The 21063-nt window shown below is 45.5% G+C and overlaps 1 protein-coding gene across 1 annotated transcript in view; it reads right to left on the bottom strand.

The window, feature by feature from the left end:
• LOC136836305 (golgin subfamily A member 4-like) overlaps positions 1-21063 on the bottom strand; it is a 520799-nt gene that overhangs the window by 465628 nt on the left and 34108 nt on the right. Inside the window, exons 4-5 of the mRNA XM_067100429.1 lie at positions 11591-11685; positions 11083-11319 (exon numbers count right to left, since the gene is read on the bottom strand). Coding sequence (XP_066956530.1) covers positions 11083-11319; positions 11591-11685 — 332 coding nt within the window. The remainder of the gene's footprint in view (positions 1-11082; positions 11320-11590; positions 11686-21063) is intronic.

The raw sequence follows: 21063 nt of genomic DNA, 5'->3' as shown, positions 1-21063 counted from the left end.
AGGGACTTCTCCCTGTTTACACGGAAGCCCAGATATTCCAGAAAGCTGACCACAACGGTTGTAACCCTCCGGCATTCCTCGACGCTGGATGCCCAGATGATCCAGTCGTCTGAGATACGCGCCAGCGCTATCCCTTGAGACCGGAGTTGTTGCGGCCGTGTCTGTCAACTTGGTGAAAATCCTTGGGGCTACGTTGAGGCCGAAAGGCATCACCTTGAAAGAATATGCCTGCCTTCGAGCCTGAACCCCAGAAAGGGGGAGAACCTTCTTGCAACCGGGACGTGATAATGGGCGTCGGAAAGATCTAAAGAGGTGGTTACAGCTCCACGGGGCAGTAGGGTCCGAACTTGGGAGACTGTAAGCATCCGAAACTTGTCGCAACGAATGTAGGAATTCAGACGGGACAAGTCCAGAATTACTCTCCGCTTGTCGGAACCCTTCTTGGGAACACTGAAGAGCCTGCCTTGGAACTTCAGTGTCCTCACTTTTCTGATGGCCTGTTTCTGTAAAAGATCCTTCACAAAGTCCTCGAGATCCTTGGTCGGTGTCTGATAAAACCTGACTGGTGGAGGGGACCGTCGATCCAACTCCACCCTAGGCCCTTGAAACTATACTCTGAGCCCAGGGACAGAAGGTCCACGGGCCCGAAAAATGGTACAGCCTCCCGCCCACTGGAGGTATGTCATTGGTCGGTGTTTGCTTCCTTCCTCTGGAACCTCGACTTCCTCTGTTCCTGGGAGAGGAGGCGGGGGCCCCTTCCCCTAAAATAGCCTCGGGGCCTGTTGCCTCTGGTTGACTGCCCAGAGCGAAATTTCCCCTGGCTTTCATATGAAGCATTGAAAGCCGGGGAGGAGATGTAGGAGGGGGCAGCAAGAGACTGATGTGCCGGGTGAACCAGAACATACTGAGGCGGAGGCTGGGAGGAAGAGGTTGATGGTTGTTTGTGTAAGGGAACTTGGACAGCCTGGACAAAAGACTGAGCCGGGAGGCGTTTGAATCGCTTAAATTTCTTGCCGGACTTTGGGGAAGGCCCGGCAAGATCAGACTGCTTCCGTTTATAGGGCAGACCCCAACGAGAACGGAGACTCTGATTGACCCTAGCTGCCTCAGATAAGACTGCGTCAACTTCTTCTTGGGGGAAAAGATTAGCTCCCCATATAGAACTCTTCAGAAGCTTATTTGGTTCATGTCGAACTGTGGCTGCCGAAAAGATATGCTTCCGGCAGGCCAGTCGAGCTGTTATAAAGTCAAACAGGTCTTGTTGAAAACTCGCCAAGAGAGATTTCGTCAAGACCTGGAACAAAGAATCTTCCCTGTAAACCAAAGAAGTTGCTTCTGCCAAAGTCAGGGAGTTCAAGGACCTGGCGAGCCTATCCTTACTTTCAGCTTCCGCCTTCAGGAGCGACTCCGGGATCTTAGGGAGCTGCTCACTGAACAGGTCAGAAGCACAGTCTGGGTCAAGACAAGACACCGTAAACGTATTTGGGGCTCCCTTCCAGAACTCGGTGCCTCCGGGAAAGACAAGAGATGTTGGGTCCGTCTCCCGGAGATGAGGAAGAGGTTTACCTTCTAAGCAAGCCTGACTAGTCAGAGAGGCCACTTTCGAAGTACAAGGAGGAAGGAGAATGTCACCTAAAGTGAACATAGTGAACACTCCCTTGGCTGGTGTGAGCCTAGTGTTCTCCGCTTGCCACTCCGTGAGTGTCCTCATCAAAGACGACTGGGCTTGGTCCCTAGGACAGATGACGGTCTCCTTAGGGACTTTATCAGACCTGTTCCAAACCTCCTCCCTCAGCCTGGCAAAACCTGTGAAGGGAGATGTCAGGTCCGGAGGATGGAATTCTAGTTCCTCCAGCCTCCTTGTGCCCAAACCCTCTATGGTAAGAGTACCTTCGTGCTCGGGAGCATAAAGGGCAAGACGCCAAGGATTCCCCAGGTTGAAGGGAGGGAGAGTGGAGGGGTCAGAAACAGAATGGGATTTTGAGCGAGGTCCGCTATCGGCAAGTCCTTGGATCAATTCCTGCTGTGAGTCTACCTTTTCCGAAAGAGATTGTACCGAATCGGAAAGACCAGAAAGCTTGTTGTCGACTCTCGCGTCGATTCTCTCAAGAAGAAGCTCGACGAAAGAGTCCGTATCGAAGGTAGGAGGAGGAGGAACCACCTTCCGCGACTGTGACCCTGCTTGCTTCCCGGAGGGGGAGGCCATACTCGTTGACGGAACGGGGCTTGCCGCCCGTGCCGCCGTCGAGGGAACCTCAGATCGACCTGCTAGAGTTGTTAAAGTCTTCTTCCTTACAGACTTTACCTTAGGGACGGTAGATCTAGAACCGTCCGTAAAGTATGAGGATTTAGTGAAACCTTTGAAGGAGGAAACGGTAGAAGAAGGAGAGCTAAACAGGGAAGAACCTGCCTCACTTACCCCCTTACCTGCTTGATGCTCCGGGACAATGTTCGGAGATTCAAGGCCGAGGTCAAGGTCCGCCGCGTCTTCGGAAACACCTCCGCTCAAGGCCGAACCGTCTGGAGAGGGCTGGGTCAACTCCCGAATCCCGGCAATCAACGGAGCAGCAACATCGTCGGCGACCGATGCTGTGATCCAAGCGCCAGGAAAAAGGACATTGCAGATGTCCTTCGAGAGTATGTAGGGATTGCCAGCCCCTACGTTGCGTCCGAAGCCGCTGACCCAGACTTTAAGGGCCTGGAGCGAAGCATCGCGAGACTTGCAGTCAGCCTGCCGGAAGAATAACATTTTTGCGGTTTACCGAAGGGGAGAAAATAGGTAATTCATATAAAATACAGTTTGGCTAAAAAGGAAAGATGCATGACAAACCTACCGAATCATCGATAGATTGCTCGTAAAGAGCGTAGCAAACATCACATCCGTCAGGGTGCCAAACTATGAGATCCCCTACGTGGACCGCACACCCGGAGTGGGATCTACAAACTTCGTGGCCGCTGGCCTAATGAAAGATAATAATGCAATGCCATAACATCTGAAAATCACTTTTACTGGAAGACTATTATCTACGGCTCGCTAGTATATTAAGGCCATAAAACAATTCATAAATTGCAAGGGTTACGGCCTAATGAAAAGTCCAACATAGACCAGTTATTTTATAATGAGTGTCTAAATTAAGTATACTTTAGTTTAACCAGACCACTGGGCTGATTAACAGCTCTCCTAGGGCTGGCCCGAAGGATTAAATTTATTTTACGTGGCTAAGAACCAACTGGTTACCTAGCAACGGGACCGAAGGATTAGATTTATTTTACGTGGCTAAGAACCAACTGGTTACCTAGCAACGGGACCTACAGCTTACAGCTTATTGTAAGCCCTTTGTTGGCCGAGTTGGTTGAGCTTCAGACCGTCATTCGATGGGCCGGAGTTCGATTCCCGCCGCCGGCTGATGAAGAGTTAGAGGAATTTATTTCTGGTGATAGAAATTCATTTCTCGCTATAATGTGGTTCGGATTCCACAATAAGCTGTAGGTCCCGTTGCTAAGTAACCAATTGGTTCTTAGCCACGTAAAATAAGTGTAATCCTTCGGGCCAGCCCTAGGAGAGCTGTTAATCAGCTCAGTGGTCTGGTAAAACTAAGCTATACTTACTTTTACAGCTTATTGTGAAATCCGAATCACATTATAACGAGAAATGAATTTCTATCACAAGAAATAAATTCCTCTAATTCTTCATTGGTCGGTCAGGGAATCGAACGTGGGACCAGCAGAGTGCTAGCTGAGAACGATACCCACCCGTCCAATGAGGAACTGAATGGAGTGTCTAGACCAATTACTTTATGATGGAGTGTCGCAACACTCGAGAATTACTTTTACAAACAAAACTATTATCAGCAGCTTGCTAGTAGTTTATAGCCGCGAAACAATTCATAAAATGCCAAAGTTATGGCCTAATGAAAATGTGTAACATACAATTCACTTTTATCATGGAATGTCGTAGCATCTGAGAATTACTTTTAATGCAAAACTATTATCGGCGCCACCAGAAGCCTAACTGGTAAACAAACCATCAATGCAAATGGCGTCATTTACCAACGGCTTGATGATGACTGAATCAACGTAAAACAAAATAAGAAAAAACTCATCCTGAGATATTTCAGCTTGAAGGCTACAATATATGCATTCTGATGGTTGTTTTAAAGCATCCTCCATCGGAATCCGGTAAAATAACCGGAAAATAATGAAAAAAGTTACTGTCAGACCAGGTGTTGCCACCACAGATGGCAGGAAACAAATGAGAATTGTCTGCTAGTCGTTTCAATATTCCGTAGTACGATGGTCTGATCACCTACACGAACATATTGAAGCGCTACCTGCGAAATTTGGAATCTAAGCTGCCATTAACGTGGAAACTATAGCTATGTAATTACTTGGTGCTTTACTTATACAGGTGGTAGGGAATCATGGACAACAATACAATACCCCAACACATGATAAATTAATGAACTTGAGGGAAAAAATATAGGCTAGCATTGAGATAATGCTTGTTGTTTCCTTACCTGGTGAGAGAGATGCTGCATGTAAATACTGCCTCTGGTTGGCGCTCACCTCAACCTGTAGTGACATGGCTGTACAGCTAGGATTGCCTCTACTGAAGTGGGATACTTTGTAGCGAAGGAGTACTCCGCAGGCTGACAAAGTATACAGAAGAAACTTTGTGGTGAAGGTGGTTACCAAAGGCCGACAAAGCTCAGACATCTGCCCCTGGCCAGGGCACAGTACCACTATACAATCAGAACCAAACAACAGTATCACTTACACCATATAATTAAAAAACATGACCAATACCCAACACTAAAACTGGTGGCCACTCCAAGTATCTTGTACCCCTCCAGGCTTCCCCAGAACTCAACACCACATTCAAGGCGAAGAGACAGTAACACAGGAAGGGATACTTTCTACACTTCCTCACCCAACACTACACCAGCTATGGACACAGGTCCCAGGGTACTGCAGTTCTCATACATAGTTTCAACGTCCTGCAGGTAATGCATCTCAAACACTGATTTGCTTCTCCAGTGCCTTGCCTGTAGAGTGGACAAGAGGGAAACGTTATGCTTAAAAGCTACTGATGCGGCGACTGCCCTTACATTGTGTGCCTTAACTTTCATGACTTTTAAGTCATTCTCTGCTACCTGGGAGTGTGATTCCATAATGAGATCCCTCAAGAAGAAGGAAATGGCGTTCTTCGATAAGGGTCTAGAGGAATTTTAACTGAACACCACAAATTCGAAAATTGTCCTCTAATTTTCTTGGTTCGGTGTAGGTAGTATCTGAGGGCTCTCACCAGGCACAGCAATCTTTCCATCTCTTCCAGCCATAAAATATCAGATAAGCTTTTAATGGTGAAAGAATGAGGCCAAGGTTGGGAAGAATTCTCGTTCATTGCCAAAAAACCTAAGGAGAGGGAGCAAACTGCGTCTCTCTGAGAAAAGCTGATCCTTTTGTTGACTGCGTGAAGCCCACTTACCCTCTTCACAGTGGCCAGAGCCACAAGAAAAATAGTCTTCTTTGTCAAGTTCCTCAGAGGTGAAGAACGCATGGGTTCGAAGCGCGGACTAGACAACCACTTACGTACTACATCTACATTCCATGTGAAGTTTTCCTCCTTCCTAGATTCGGAGATATTGACGACTTAATAAGGTCCGAAACATCTTGATTAGAAGAAATGTCGAGGCTTCTGTGATGGAAAACAGAGCTGAGCATTGCTCTATAACCCTTTATAGTGGAGGAAGACAGGCCCTTCGAAGATCTCAAATAAAGTAGGAAGTCTGCTATTTGAGTGACAGATGTTTGAGAAAACATTGTTTCTTCTTCACCAACTTCTAAATACCGTCCACTTTGCCTGGTAGAGTTTGTTGGAAGAGTCAAATCAACATTTGACAATGGCCTCCCCTATCAATCTTGAAATCCTCTCGCTCAGATGGGCTTAATGACAGTCGAAAGCCTGTCAGGGCCAGAGTGGATAGACCTTGATGGAACTTCCTGCAGTGTGGTTGCCTGAGAAGACTTGGAATAGCAGGGAGGAGCCTTGGGAAGTCTATGAGGAGATCGAGAAGGTCCAGGAACCATTCCTTCTGTGGCCAAAAGGGGGCCACAAGAGTCATCCCTATGTCGCTGTGTGAACGGAACTTCATGAGGACTTCCCTTATCATCCCGAACAGAGGGAAGATGTAAAGGTCCAAATTGGACCAATCTTGGATCACTGCATCCATTGCCCATGTGAGAGGGTCCGGAAAGGGGAGCAGAACAGGGACAGACGGTAATTTCGGGATGTAGTAAACAAGTCTAGGGTTGGTTGTCCCCATAGACTCCACAGGCTGGAGCAAACCCGATGGTCCAGCATCCATTCTGTCGGAAGGACCTGATTCTGATGGCTTAATTCGTCTGCCAAAACACTGCATTTGCAGTGAATGAACTGCTTGACCAATTTGGTCCGGTTCTGATCTGCCCAACACAACAGGTTTCTTGCTATCTCGCACAGAGAGAACGAGTGAGTTCCCCTTGATGCTTTGTGTGGGCCAAGGCCATGGTGCTGTCTGCATGTACCGCAATCATTTTGTTGCAGACTTCTGTTGCAATGTGTCTTAGTCCCAGGTAAACTGCTTTCAACTCCCTTAAGTTGATGTGGAGTCCTTTCTCCTTTGGGGACCACCTTCCCGAGACTTCTTGGTTCCCGAGGAGAGCTCCCCAACCTAGATCTGACATGTTGGATAAGAAGTCTAGGTGGGGCTCACCGGGAGGAGAGATTTCCCTTCTGTCAGCCTTTCTTCGGACCTCCACCAACGCAGGTCCTCCTTTATCTCTGTTGTAGCTGGAAAGCAGTGAAGGTCTTGATGCACTTTCCAATCCCAACAGGCTCTCAGGTAAAATTGCAGTGGCCTCATATGCAGCCTCCCCAGCCTGACAAACTGCTGCAAGGAGGCCAGAGTGCCAAGGAGACTCATCCAATGAGTGGCTGAGTAAGAGCGACGAGAGAGGAACAGGTCAACTTTCCTTAGACAGTCCTCTACTCTCTTGGGGGACAGAGAAGCCCAAAAATTCAGAGTCTATCTGAATCCCCAAGTAGACAATTCTCTAAGTAGGGGTCAGTTGCAATTCTTGGTAGTTCAGCAATACAGTAATCCTAGTTCTTGAGTCATTTGAATCGTCTTCTGTAAGTCCTCCAAGCAATATTCCTTCGTGGAAGAATGAAGGTGCCAGTCATCCAACTGGAGCGAGATCTTCACCTCTGCTAGCTGAAGCCATCACACCAGGGGAGCTAGTACCCGTGTAAAAACCTGTGGGGCAGTCGAGAGGCCAACACAGAGTGCCCTGAACTGAAATACTTGATCACCGACAACAAATCTGAGGTACTTTCCTGAACTTCGTGAACGGGGATATGAAAGTATGCGTTTTGCATGTCTAGGGAGATCATCAAATCTCCCTGACAGATGGATGCAATCACCGACTGAGTTGTCTCCATATTGAATTTTGTGTTCTCTATGAAGATATTCAATACACTCAAGTTGAGCACTGGTCTCCATCCTCCTGAAGACTTGGGCACTACGAAGAACCGGTTGTAGAAACCCTTCGACTCAACATTCCTGACCATCTCTATGGCTTCCTTGTTGAGAAGAGAGGAAACCTCCTCTGAGAGGGCCGAATATCTCTCCGATCCCGCGGACTAGGCTGGCAATACAATGGGAGTGTTGGTCAAGGGAGGTCTCTCCCTGAAGGGGATAGAACATCCCTCCTTTAGCACTTTGACTACCCACTGGCCTGCCCCTCTCGAGCTCCATCTCTCCCAGAAGAGAAGAAGCCTGGCACCCACTGGGGCATGGAGAACTGGGTTCTCACTTGTGGGTGGATGGTTTCATAGTCTACTTCTTGATCATTAGGGGTGTAAACTTAACTGTACCCCTAGGTCTGGACTGTGATCTTTGCCTGCCCACATGAAAGGGCCTTGGCTGCAGAGGAGATGTCCGTCATGTCCTGGTGGATAGGGTGTGCTAATCTCTCAGATGCTTTATCAACTTATTACGTAAGCTGGAAGCAATCTCACTAACAGTGGTCTGCGGGAACAAATGACTTTTGTCCAGTGGAGAAAATAGAAGAGTCTATTTCTGCGAAGCTGTTACGCCCTTAGAAGTGAAGGAAACTCACAGTTCCCTTTTCCTTAGAGTGCCCATAGCATAGAGGGCAGCTAATCCCTGCGAACCATCCCTGACTGCTTTGTCAGAGCCGGAGAGAAAGCTAAGCAGTTCCAAAACGCAGTCACTCGGAAGAGAGAGATCATGAACTTTCTTGGCCAACGCTCCTATACACCAATCCAGAAAGCTTAAAACTTCAAAGGTCTTAAAGAGACTCTTCAACAAGTGATCCATTTCTTGTGACAAAAAGAATACCTTCACAGAAGAAAGAGTGGATCTTTGTCCTGCGTCCATGAGTCCTGAGAAGTCCTCCTGGGAGGAGGCAGCCACTCCCAGGGCAGGAGCTTCCCCAGTGGCATAAGACAAATAACGAGAGCGTGAAAGATGTGAGGGTGGAACACTAAAGCAGGCCTTTCCCTGCTCCCTCTTCTCAGAAAGCCAGTTCTCCACTTCACATAAGGCTTTCTTGGACGAGGATGACAGAACCAACTTTAGAAGTCTGATGGAGTCTGAAGGCTGACTACTCATCATGAATGATGAAGCCAGGGATGTAGGAGCTGCAAGAGAGAACTCTGAGAAGTTCTGTAGCAAAAACCTAAGAAGGGACTTATATGGAGATGTGTATGAGTCTTGGTGAAAATCTTGGCATCCAAAGATACAGGAGACAAGGGAGGATGTGAGGAAGGTGCTGTAGATGCTGAAAGTTTGTGAAGAAGCTGAAGAGTGCTATCCAATTGGTGCTGAAGAGGAGCCAATGATGGATCCAGATCCGGCGAAGACGGAAAGTCCGCCACTGAACTGAACGAGGTTGGTGCCTGGAGCTTAAAAGACATCAAATTATGTTGCTGGTGCCACCGAAACACTGGTAGCTATAGGAATAGACGAAAGTCGGTGTGCAGGCGCCATAAAGCAACTGGGAAGTGTTGAATAATGCTCAACAACTACAGGGTGTGGGGCTGCGTTAGGGCGCTCAACAGAAGGCAGGTACTTGGCTACTACAGGGCACTTGGGTGTTACTGGGCGCTCAGCGTACAACAGGCACTCAGCCAGCACAGGGCACTCGGCTGAATCCGGGCACTTAGACAAAGTACTAAGCTGCTCATGCGAAGCAGGAAGCTTGGAGCCTGAAGGAGAATGCTTCCTAAACAAAGAGGAGTGTCTGTACACTCTTTCCTGGTGTCCAGGAGAGGAGAAATGCTCAGGGCTGTCCCACTTACTGCAAGAAGGTTGAGGGCTAAAGGGAGGCTCCCTTAACCTTTTGCTAGGCAGAGGAGGAGATGATCCCAGAAAGAAGAGCATCTCTTCAGTGGGCAAGGCTAGGAGAAGATTCTCCCGAACTAGACGAAAGCTTATGCACGTGCAAGACGCCTTTCCAGCTGCTGTCTCTTGACACAACCTGGGATGCAACAGGTTGGTCTGAAGGGGCGACTGCCCATGGGCAGATCCCAGTGACCTCCCTTGGGCTATTGGTATGCCTACTCCCTGGTTCAGGGAAGTATGGCAGTGACTGTTGCCTAGGAGAATCAGCAGGACAAGCAGCCACTTCCTCCACTAACACTTCATTTTCACTTTTCTTATCAAACTTATCCATAAGGACTCGCATCGATGTCCCTGACTGGGCCACTATACCTACCACCATGCTCAACCTCTGATCAAACTTATTTTCTATGCTGGCGAAGCGATCGGGTTCGGAAGTGCGGGAGCCAGGAGAAGGAGTAGGTGGTCTAGGAGAATGAACTGATGCAGGAGAGGCAAGAATAATAGAAGAGACAACAGGAATATCCTTATTACTAGATTTAGGAGTTGTCTGACTAGCTAACTTTTCACTGGCTTTAGTGGCTGCCTTCCTCTTACAGTTTCTCTCCAATTTAGCTAAATGATAAGCCAAGGTCTTCCACCTTTGTCCATCCCATTCCCTGCATTCAACACATTACATTAATTGTACAAACTTGCCCTCGGCAATTTGTGCAAAGGGTATGAGAGCCATAAGTCAGTTTTGTCAACCGGGTACTGCAGCCTTTGCTGCAGTACAGGAAACTAGAGGAGCTAGAGTCGGACATACGTACCTAACTAGCTATCAGGTCAAAATTAGTATAAACGTCACAAAAAACACGAATTATTTTTAAACAGCAATGCCAAAAGGCTACCATAACAAAGTACTTCACCGGATGGGAAGAAAACCAACATTCCAAAAACCAAGCTGCTTTGTCAACACCGTGTGTAGACGTTACAAGTGGCAGAAACAAACTGAGCTATTGGCTATGTTGTTCCTCTATCTTACCCTGAAAGCGGGTGGGATCTTGTCACCTAGACAAACAAAAGAATCGCTAACATGGAATTCAAAATTTAAGCTGCTGTTCGAGTAGAAACTCTTAGCTAAGTAATTACTGGATAAGTTAATCATATAAAATTGGTATTTATTCCAATGGGAATACGAACCTATGCTTTCATAGACGTAATCCCACCAGTAGGTGGGAGGGCTGACTTATCTGGAGTGGTAGGTGGAAATGCCCTGGATTTTAAGTGCTACCATACTCATACTCTTGAAGCTAATTACATATCTCAGGAACATACTAAACCCTTCCTTTTGCTGGTACAGGGCTCTATTAATCCACATAATCGAGAGATTACTGTAGATAGTTACGTGCAATAAACTAATGAAGAAACAATGTCAGCAATATATCTTTCCATGTTCTCTGGAAATTTATTCTATCATCACCTTTCAATGAGAATAAAACAATAAGAAAACTGTTTTTGAAAGGGACTCCTTATGAAGAAACTACATGCCACTGACATAGCAATTGTTTTCAATAACACTGTTCTTAGTGAGGGACTCCTTGAAACAATAACAGCAACAAAAGTAATAAAATGTTAAAGGAATCTTCAATTAATAAGGCCGTACCTTAATACTGTACAGCCTCAAAACCCTTACCTTATTTTTCAGTTCTAGATGGTCCCGTGGATTTACTCCAGTTTTCTGATTAGTAACCATATCAATTGCCTGCTGTAATTGCATCCTCAGTTTTTCTGTTTCCTGTTTGAAGCTTGATTCCTGCTCCTGAGAACTTGTTATTAGCTCATCACGCTGCTGCAGAGTTTCTGCTAGTCTGGTCTGCAATTTACCTATCAGATCATCACGCTGAGTCAAGGCTGTTTGATACTCTTTAATCTGAAACCAAAAATTGTTAATGATCTAAATCACTTTATAAAACTAGTTCCTACATAACTACATTTAAGTCCCATTTCTACTTATATCTATAGTTTTTGGTGTTTTCAAGAGTTTATTACCTGCTCTACAGCTACATCCAAGTTAAAATAATTTTAGAGACAATCACTAGAGCCACAGTCAAAATGGAATTTTATGTACTAAGAGCTTTTTCTGCACAGAGAAACTTTAAAAATGAAAAATACAGCAACACAATAGGTCTTATCAATTCTACCTTTTTATGCATTGATTGTAAAGCTCCTTTTTCAGTGGATCCTGAACATGTGAAGTGTGACAGCTGCTGCATGGCCTGACTCGTTAGTTGTTTTGCTGGAGAGGAAGAAGGACATGTTATAATTTCAAAATGCACATGCATTGAGTAACTTAACATCTACATAAAAAAAAAACAGTTTGGGAAATGATACACTCATTTCACCAGTTTACCATCCTCCATTCTATTTACATGCCCAAACCACCTCTAAACACACTATTCCATCTTTTCAGTTAAGTTGCCCTTTTTAACCACATCTTATAGTCACATTTCTTCCCATTTCAGTCTTCCTAATTCCATTAACTTACCCTCTACACTTGTTTGACTTGACATAAGATTTTTCCTTTTCTAGTTAAAAACGAAATGGGCTCACTACTGTCTTCTGTCTGGTGCACAAAATTTGTATCAGACTTTAGAAATGATCTTGGCCTTTATCCACAAAAATTTTTCCATGATTTCCTGGATCTTCCTACTGGCCTCTGTCCTGTTACTTCCATTATTTGCTATCTTTCTGATCAACTGTTCTTCACCTAATCTCATCTTATGTCCAAGCCATTGTAGCCTTTGAGATTTTGGTCTATTTTCCAGCAGTAAAAGTCTAATCCCATTTTCAACCTGAGGCCCCCCCCAAAAATACAAAATGGAAAAGATTGACCATTCCTTATTTCTTCATAAAAAGAAAAAAGCACACATCCCTATAGGTATGCTAACACACGTGGCCATCATGCACAAGTGAACCATTCAGGTTACCTAGACCTCATACCTATACAGCCTAATGCTTCTATCTCTGCCTGCTGTAGATGACATAATGCAAAAACAGAAAACAAGCACAATACCATAAAGAAGAAAATCAGCTAGAAATAGTGAAAATTATCACCACCAATTACATCATATGCACATGGACACAGCATGAAGAATTCTGACAAGAATGTAAACATTCCAATGCCACCTGGTGGGAAATGGGTGATTACAGAGAGAGTACTAGTGAAGCAGGGCAGCCAAGCATTATTTTGAATGCTGATCACATCTAATGATGTGAAGATATAAGCTAACTTTAATTACATCTTTTATACATACAGATACTCCTCTACTTACAAACTTTCAGAGATACGGACATAAGTGCCTGTAAATTTAATTTTTGTTCGCAGTGCTCAAGAAAAAAAATGCCAGAAAAAAAGCACATCAACTGTGAAAAGAAGACGATGCCTGGATTTAAGGTGGCGAAGGATAGGCTAAAGTTACCACTGGGTGGCAACTGTTCGGGAGACATGAAGCTAAAACCTCTCCTTGTCTATCGCGCAAGAAATCCACAGGCACTGAAAATATCACAAAAAGTTCTCTATCTGTAATCTGGATATCCAATATGAAAGCCTGGGTGACTGGTTTTTTCATCACTTTATCCTCGAAGTCAAGCTGTACTTCTGAGAGAATAACATTCCTTTCAAGATTCTCTTAATTTTGGATAATGCCCCTGGTCACCCACTGCACTTAGATGATTTCCATCTGGGTGTTCAAGTTGCTTCTTTACCCCCTAACACAACTTCACTCATTCAGCCAATGGATCAGGGCATAACGGCAAATTTCAAAAAATACTACACTTGCTGTACGTATAGGTAAGCATTAAAGGAGATAAATGTTGCAGATGTGACCTTACATGACTTCTGGAAGGGTTACAATATTTACATTTGTGTAAAGAACATGGATGCTGCATGGCATGAAGTAAGTGACATCAAATGAATGGAGTATGGGAGGCCTTATGTCCACAGTTTGTAAATGACTTCAGAGGGCTTAATCAAGAAGAGGAGGAAAAGGGAATCCTTAACAGTCTCGTTGACATAAGTGAAAAGTTGCTTGACATAGGGGAAGAGGACTTTCAACAGCTGTTTGACAGTCATTCAGAGGAGCTGACGAATGAGGATTTGATGGAATTGGAAGAAATGCAAAAAAAAAAAAAAATGACATTTTTATAAAATAAAGCTTTATATATACTTACCAAGTAATTACATAGCTATCAATTTCTAGTAACCAGCAGCTAAAATTAGAAAATTTGCAGTTGTGATTCTTTTGTTTTGTTTTTGGTGTAACTAGCCACACCCACTTTTGGGGAAGGAGAGGAACAACACAGTAGAGAGGCTCAATTTGTTTATGCAGTAATGTCCATATGAGGGGAGGAGGGAGGGCTCCCACTCTGTAATTACTTGGTAAGTATATATAAAACTTTATTTTATTATAAAAATGTCATTTTTATATAAGTAACTTACCAAGTAATTACACAGCTGATTCTCACATCGATTGGAGGTGGGCTCATGGACTTATTCTACCCAAAACCATTAACAAAAGTAATGGGTTGAGAAAATAAAAGGTTACTAGCATCATTAAGATGCCTGTTTCCTTACCTGGTAAGAGAGCTGCTGCAGGAAGATACTGCCTCTGGTGGTGCTCATCTTACCACACAGAGGTGTAGCGGTAAAGCCAAGTGTCACCTGCTACATAAGTGGGGACCTCACAGCGAAGGACTTTTCCGAACGCCAGCAAAGTAAAATATGATGCCCCTGCCCTAGGTGCAGTACTGACACAAAATAACCAGATAACAATGCTGTTACCTACACCAAAAAATTTTAAAACACCACCACCCAACCATAAAAAACCTTGTGGGCGTTCCAGTACAGAGTACCCCCAGACTCACCTAAGACTCGACACCAGTCTCCAAGGCGAAGAGTAAGGATGGAAGGACTGCCTCCTATACTTCCTTCCCCAACATCATGCCAGCCACCAATAAAGAACCAAAGGTAATGCAATTGTTAAAAACCCATTTCAATATCACGTAAATAGTGCGACGAAAATACTGACTTACGTTTCCAACATGTGGATTGGAGAATGGAAGAGAGAGCGATTATACTTGAATGCTAAAGACGTTGCCATGGCCCTAATCTCATGAATGTGCCTCCCGAATGAGATCTCTTAGGAAGAAAGAGGGTACTCTTTGAGAGAGGTCGTGAGGGGTTCTTCACTGAACACCATAAGTTATTGGAAGGGCCTCTTATATTGTCAGTCTTATGGAAGTAAAATTTGAGTGCCCTTACTGGACAAAGGAATCTCTCCTCGTCTTCAGAATCTACTACAGTACTTTTATTAGGTTCTTAATGCTAAAAGGACAAGGCCAAGGTTTTGCTGGATTCTCATTCTTTGAGAGAAAACCAAGGGTGCAAGAACACATTGCATCTCCATTAGAGAAACTGATCCTTTTATTGAGAGCCTGAATCTTGCTTACTCTCTTGGATGCAGCTAAGGCTACTAGGAAGAAGGTCTTCTTGGTTACATCCTTTAATGAAGCAGAGCCAAGAGGTTCAAAAGGTGGACCTGAAAGCCATTTAAGAACCATGTCTATGTTCCACGAAACTTGTTCAATATCCTTCCGTTTCGAAGTATCGAACGATTTAATAAGATCAGATAAGTCTTGATTTGAAGAAAGATCCATGCCCCTGTGTCTGAATACCAAGCTCAACATGGCTCTGTAGCCCTTAATCATACAGGAGGATACAGTAAACCCCTAGAAGTTCTCAAAAACAACAAAAAATCAGCAATCTCTGTTACAGATGTTGTGGAAGAAGAGATGTGATTTCTTTTACACCAAGTGTGGAAAATAGCCAACTTATTTTGGTAGACATTGGACAATGACTGTTGTCTACATTTTGAGATAGCATCTGAAGCTGCTCTTGAAAAGGGATTTTGACAAAGGAAAAATCTATTTCTGGGGGAGGACCTGTGTCACCCAGTGAAATAGTCCATTAGCACTGATTTCTAGGTATAAGTATTGCTAAGTATACCAGAGAAAAAGCTAACCATAATGCCAGGGTTACGACCCCTGGATCGAACGCCATTAGATGGTGTCGGTATACACAAGGGGTGAGTGGTTGCCACTACCACAGGTCTCCGTCCTTATAGATCTCTCCAATCTCAAAACCCCGAAAAGTGAGGGGCCATTCTAAACCTCATCCTCCGCACCCTGCCAACCACCACCCCGGCCGCCATCTTATAAACATCCCAAGTTAGCACCCCCCAAGCTTGGTATGCCACTCGGGAGGGAAAAATGAAGTACAGGGATGGGTCACTGGGTGACACAGGTCCTCCCAGAAATAGATTTTCCTTTGTCAAAATCCCTTTTCTGGGCTTGACCTGTGTCACCCAGTGAAATCGTGACAGAGAATCAGCCATACAAAAGCTTGGTGGAGCCCTTTAAGAATTACCTTAATGGAGCTAAATAAAACTATGAGAAAATTACTGTGTTTTAATAACCCAAAACATTTATAATAAAAACATAATTAACATTATAGGGCACACAGTCTAAATCATAAAATAACTAACACCAAGACACTTAAGGCTAACAAAAAGATTACAACAGGATATCCATGAAATGGCCAGGAGTCAGGCTGTGAAGCAGGCCTGACCTAAAGGTTAGAGGGCAAGGCAAGTAAACGAGGCAGGTAGGTGAGAGAGAAATAAACAATAGGATAAACTAAGGTTACATAAACTAGTCTAGGGCTGGGGGAACAATACTTCCTGCAGCCACTGTGGAGTATTTAAGGGCCTCTAGAGACTTAAGATAGTGGCGTTTGAACACTGTTGGTGATTTCCAGCCCGTATACTTTTTAAGGTCATCAAAATTCATATTATGAAAATAATTAGCTGAGGTGGCCACCGCCCAAATATCATGTACCTAGGTACTGAATCCGGGTTTGCTTGCTTAATGAAATACAGTATTTGTTGCCTGATGTCCTTTAAGGAAATGGTTCCTCCATTTTCCCCAACAAAAAGAGGGCCAGACATTCTATTAGAAGTTCTATTTAAATAAGCTTTTAAAGTGTTAACTGGACATAGGACAGATCCTGTGGAAGGAATAACCTTCCAAGGAGACCATCTATTTTGTGGATCCTCATTCTTTGCTAGAAACTTGAGATCCGGAGACAACAGAACTTCTCCTGACGGGAGGAAATCAACATGGTTCGGTTCTCTAGAGAGAGCAGACAGTTCAGAAATTCTAGCCCTGAGGCTAGACTTACTAGAAATAACGTTTTCCTTAACAGACTCGAGTATGAACATAATTCATTATCAGTGTCTGATGCTAATTTAAGTACGTCATTTAAGAACCAGGAAACCGTGTGAGGACGGGTTGCTGGTCTAAGAGGAGTGCATGCTTTAGGAATTGTGAAAAATATGAATCTGTAAGGTTAATATTGAAGCCATGTAAAAATATTTTTCTTAAAGCAGATTTTGCTGTAGTAATAGTACTAGAGGCCAGTCCTTTCTCAAATAATGATCTGAAGAAAGAGATTGCTAGGTTCGTGGTCATTTCCTGAGCTTCAGATTCCCTCAGAAATAATGCTAACTTTTAACTGCTGAGCCATATTGTCTGAGATTAGATTCCCTCTTGTCTGATTCTATGAACAGTTTATTAATAGGATCAATGTTAGCGTCTTTCTGAGCTGCAAACTTCATGAAGTCCATAAAGCTGGGGCATTCAGAATTCTTGAGGAAGCTGACACAGTCCGAGTTTGTACTACTTGTGTCAATCTTGGACTGGGGATTTGTTTTCTTGGAGTTTCAACTCTAGAAGAAGAGGAAACCAATTGCTCTTGGCCAGTTGGGTGCTACAAGTGCTACTTGACCTTTGAATGATCTGAGTTTGTGTAGAACTTTCATTAATAGGTTTGCTGGTGAAACAGATAGATCCTTTGCCACCTGTTCCAGTCTATTGACATCGCATCCGTGGAGTGAGCTACAGGGTCTAGATTGGGAGCAACGTAACACGGAAGCTTGTGGTTGCTCTCTGTGGCAAACAGGTCCACCTGGAGACCTGGTACCTGAAGACAAATCCACTCGAATGATGCCTTTGTCCAATGACCATTCCGACTCCAGCGGAGTTGTCCTGGATAGTGAATCTGCAATGACTTTCCGAACACCTGCCAGATGGGTAGCTGACAGGTGCCAAAGATGTTTCCTTGCCAGAGAGAAAATTGCAACCATTACCTGATTGATATGGCTCGACTTGGAGCCCCCTCTGTTTATACAATGCACAACTACTGCACTGTCCAATACCAGTCTGATATGAATCTGTCTGGTTGGACGTAGCTTCTTTAGTGTTAGAAATACTGCCATTGCTTCTAGAATGTTGATATGGAACTGGCGGAATACAGTTGACCACATTCCTTGAACTTTCTTGTGTTGGGAGTATCCTCCCCACCCGCTCAGGGAAGCATCCGTATGGATCACTAATGATGGAGGGGAAATTGGAGAGGCACTGACCTTGACAAACTCTTGACTGTTGACCACGGTGAAGCCTCTTCCTCAACACCGGCGGAATTAGAGACATCTTGTCTCTGTTCCTGCTGTTGGCTCGTCTCCGCCATACTCTGTTTATATCCTTCAGTTTGGCTTTCAGCAGCAAATCTGTCACTGACGCGAACTGAAGAGAACCCAGGACTCTTTCCTGGCTATGACGAGAGGCTCTTTTGTTTTTGAGGAACTGCCTGGTAGCTTTGGCTATTTCCCTCCTTTTGGCTGGCGGAAGTGACAGTTTGTGTGTGTTTAGATCCCATTGGATTCCTAACCACTGAAACTGAGCCTCCGGAACTAGATGGGATTTCTTCCTGTTTATTTGAAAACCTAAGGATTCCAGGAAGCTGATCACTATGAATGTTGCTTTTCGACATTCCTTGGCGTTGGATGCCCAAATTATCCAATCGTCCAGGTATGCGGCTAACATAATCCCTTGGGCCCGTAGCTGTTGGACTACTGTCTCTGCCAGTTTGGTAAAACTCCTGGGCGCTATGTTGAGCCCGAATGGCATGACTATGAACAGTATGCTTGTTTCCCTAGTCTGAACCCTAGGTAAGGAGAGAAGTTTTTCATAATCGGGACGTGATAATATCGTCTGAAAGATCTATAGAGGTGGTGCGGCCCCGGGGAAGTAGGGTTCGCACCTGCGAGATTGTAAGCATGCGAAACTTGTCGCAGTGAATGTATAAGTTGAGATGAGACAAGTCTAGAATTACTCTTTGCTGGATTGAGTCTTTCTTCGGGACACTGAACAGACGGTCTTGAAATTTCAGGTGTCTCACTTTCTTTATTGCCTTCTTTTGAAGAAGGTCTTTTACAAAGTCCAGTAAGCCTTTGGATGGAGGTTGATGGAATCTGACTGGCAGAGGAGGCCCTCTGCTCCAGCTCCATCCCAGACCTTTTGAAACTATGCTGTGGGCCCACGGACTGAAGGTCCAATGGTCCTGGAAGAGATATAACCTCCCGCCTACCTGAGGAGACTCATTGAATGGAAGAGGACTTACTTCCTCTGCCTCCTCGGCTTCCTCTTCCATGGGAGAGAGGTCTAGTTGCAGTCCTACCTCTGTAGGCGGCTCTGGCTCTGCTCCCCTCGCATGCCTGTTGTAGCCTCGAAACGCCCCTTGGCTTTCAAGCGGCGTTGAAGGCTGGGAAGCTACGAGGCTGGCGGAGCAGGGGTTTGCTGAGCCGGCTGCATCAGTACAAAACTGCTGCTGAGGCTGAGCTTTGGAAGTGGAAGGCTGTCCGATCTGAGAGACCGGTACAGCTTGAAGCATAGTTTGAGCCTGGGGTTTCCTATATCTCTGAACCTCTTCCTTTCCCTGGATTGAGGTCCGGAGGTCTCGGTGGATTTCCTTTTAAAGGGAGACCCCAGCGGGAGCGAAGACTTTGATTTGCTCTGGTTGCCTCCGCTAGAACATTATTGACCTCATCCTCAGGGAAGATGTTAGGTCCCCTGATAGAACTCTTCATGAGTCTATTGGGCTCATGTCTGATAGTGGCGTCTGCGAAGGTATGCTTCCAGCAGTTTTGTCTCGCCACTACAAAGTCATAAAGGTCCGATTGAAATGACGCTAACAGTGATTTCGTCAGGACCTGGAACAGAGGTTTGCAGCGTAAGTTAACGCCGTTACCTCTGTAATGGTGATGGAATGCAGGGAGCGACTCAAACTGCACTTAGCCTCAAACTCCGCCTTCAGAAGGGCCTCCGGAATCTTGGGAAGCTGTTCACTGAACAAGGTGGAGGCACACTCGGGGTTGAGTTTACCCACCGTGAACGTGGCAGAGCTCCCGACCAAAATTCCAAATCCCCGGGGAAAAGAAGGGAGGTGGGATCTGTCTCCCGGAGTTGAGGCAGCGGTTTGCCCTCTATTCCCGCCTGACTAGTCAACACTGCGACCTTAGTTGTGCAGGGGGTAGGGATGGAGTCACCTACCGCAAACATCGTAAAACTCCCTTTAAAGGGAGTAAGCTTTGTATTTCGCACTCCCAGTCAGTGAGAGCGCATCAGGGCGGATTGGGCTTGGTCCCTGGGAAAGATAACCGTTTCCTTCGGGACCTTGTCTGATCTAATCCAGGCTTCCTCTGTTATCCTGGCATAGCCTGGGTAGGGAGGCACCAGGTCGGGTGGAAAGAACTCCAGTTCTTCCAGACGACGAGTGCCCAAGCCCTCGATGGTCAGGGTATCATTATGCAGGGGCGTGAAGAGCCAGCCGCCACGGGTTCCCCTTATCAAAGGGGGCAGTCTGGAGGCACCAGAACAACATGAGACTGCTGTACTGCTCCGGATTGGATAAATCCAGAGAGCAAGCTTTCCTGGGCCTGCATCCTTTGTGCCAATGACAGCACTGACTGATCAGAGGTCTCCAAAGCTTGAAGCAAGCTGGGAAGAAAGGTCTTGAATCTAGCTTCAACCTAGAGTCTAACTTCTGCATCAGAAGTTCGGCAAAGGCCTCAGGGTCAAAGTTAGGCTGTGGAGGATTAGCCTTGGACACCCTGGATCTCGACCCTTTGGACGGGGAGTAGCTTTACTAGTGGGCGCCACTGGTTTAAGAGCCAGTGACGACCTTAAGGGAGCTGGCGGATTAGACCTTTGAGGTCTAGAGGACTTTAGTAAGTCCTTCTTTTTCAAGGATTTCACCTTGGGGACAACAGACCTAGATCTGTCCTCAGGATAGCTGGTTTAGGAAACCCTTGAAAGAAGAAGAAGAAGAAGGAGAACCAAAAAGGGACTACCAAAACTCTCTCCCCCTGTCTCACTTACCACCTTACCTTCTACCTGGTGGTCCAAGTCCACGCTCATCGGCTCGAGGTGGATGTTGATGGCCGCCACCTCTTCCGTCACCTCTCCGCACAGGTTGTCTTCTTGGGAGGGTTGCGTCTCTTCCCGGATCCTCTCGATGATAGGGGCGGCCAATTCCGCTGGTACTGCAGCAGAGATCCGGACTCCGGGGTAGAGAAGATTGCAAATTTCCTCCGACAGGACGTAAGGTTTGCCAGACACAACGTTCCTCCCAAATCCGCCAACCCAGATCTTCAGGGTCGACAGCGAAGAGTCACGGATGATTTGGTCAGACTGTAAGAAAGGGCAGGATTTACTGAGA

Source organism: Macrobrachium rosenbergii, chromosome 4 (assembly GCF_040412425.1).
Source record: "Macrobrachium rosenbergii isolate ZJJX-2024 chromosome 4, ASM4041242v1, whole genome shotgun sequence".
In the NCBI taxonomy this organism is placed as follows: domain Eukaryota; kingdom Metazoa; phylum Arthropoda; class Malacostraca; order Decapoda; family Palaemonidae; genus Macrobrachium; species Macrobrachium rosenbergii.
The sequence above is the reverse complement of the archived record's forward strand: the minus strand, read 5'-3'. Positions and strand labels throughout refer to the sequence as shown.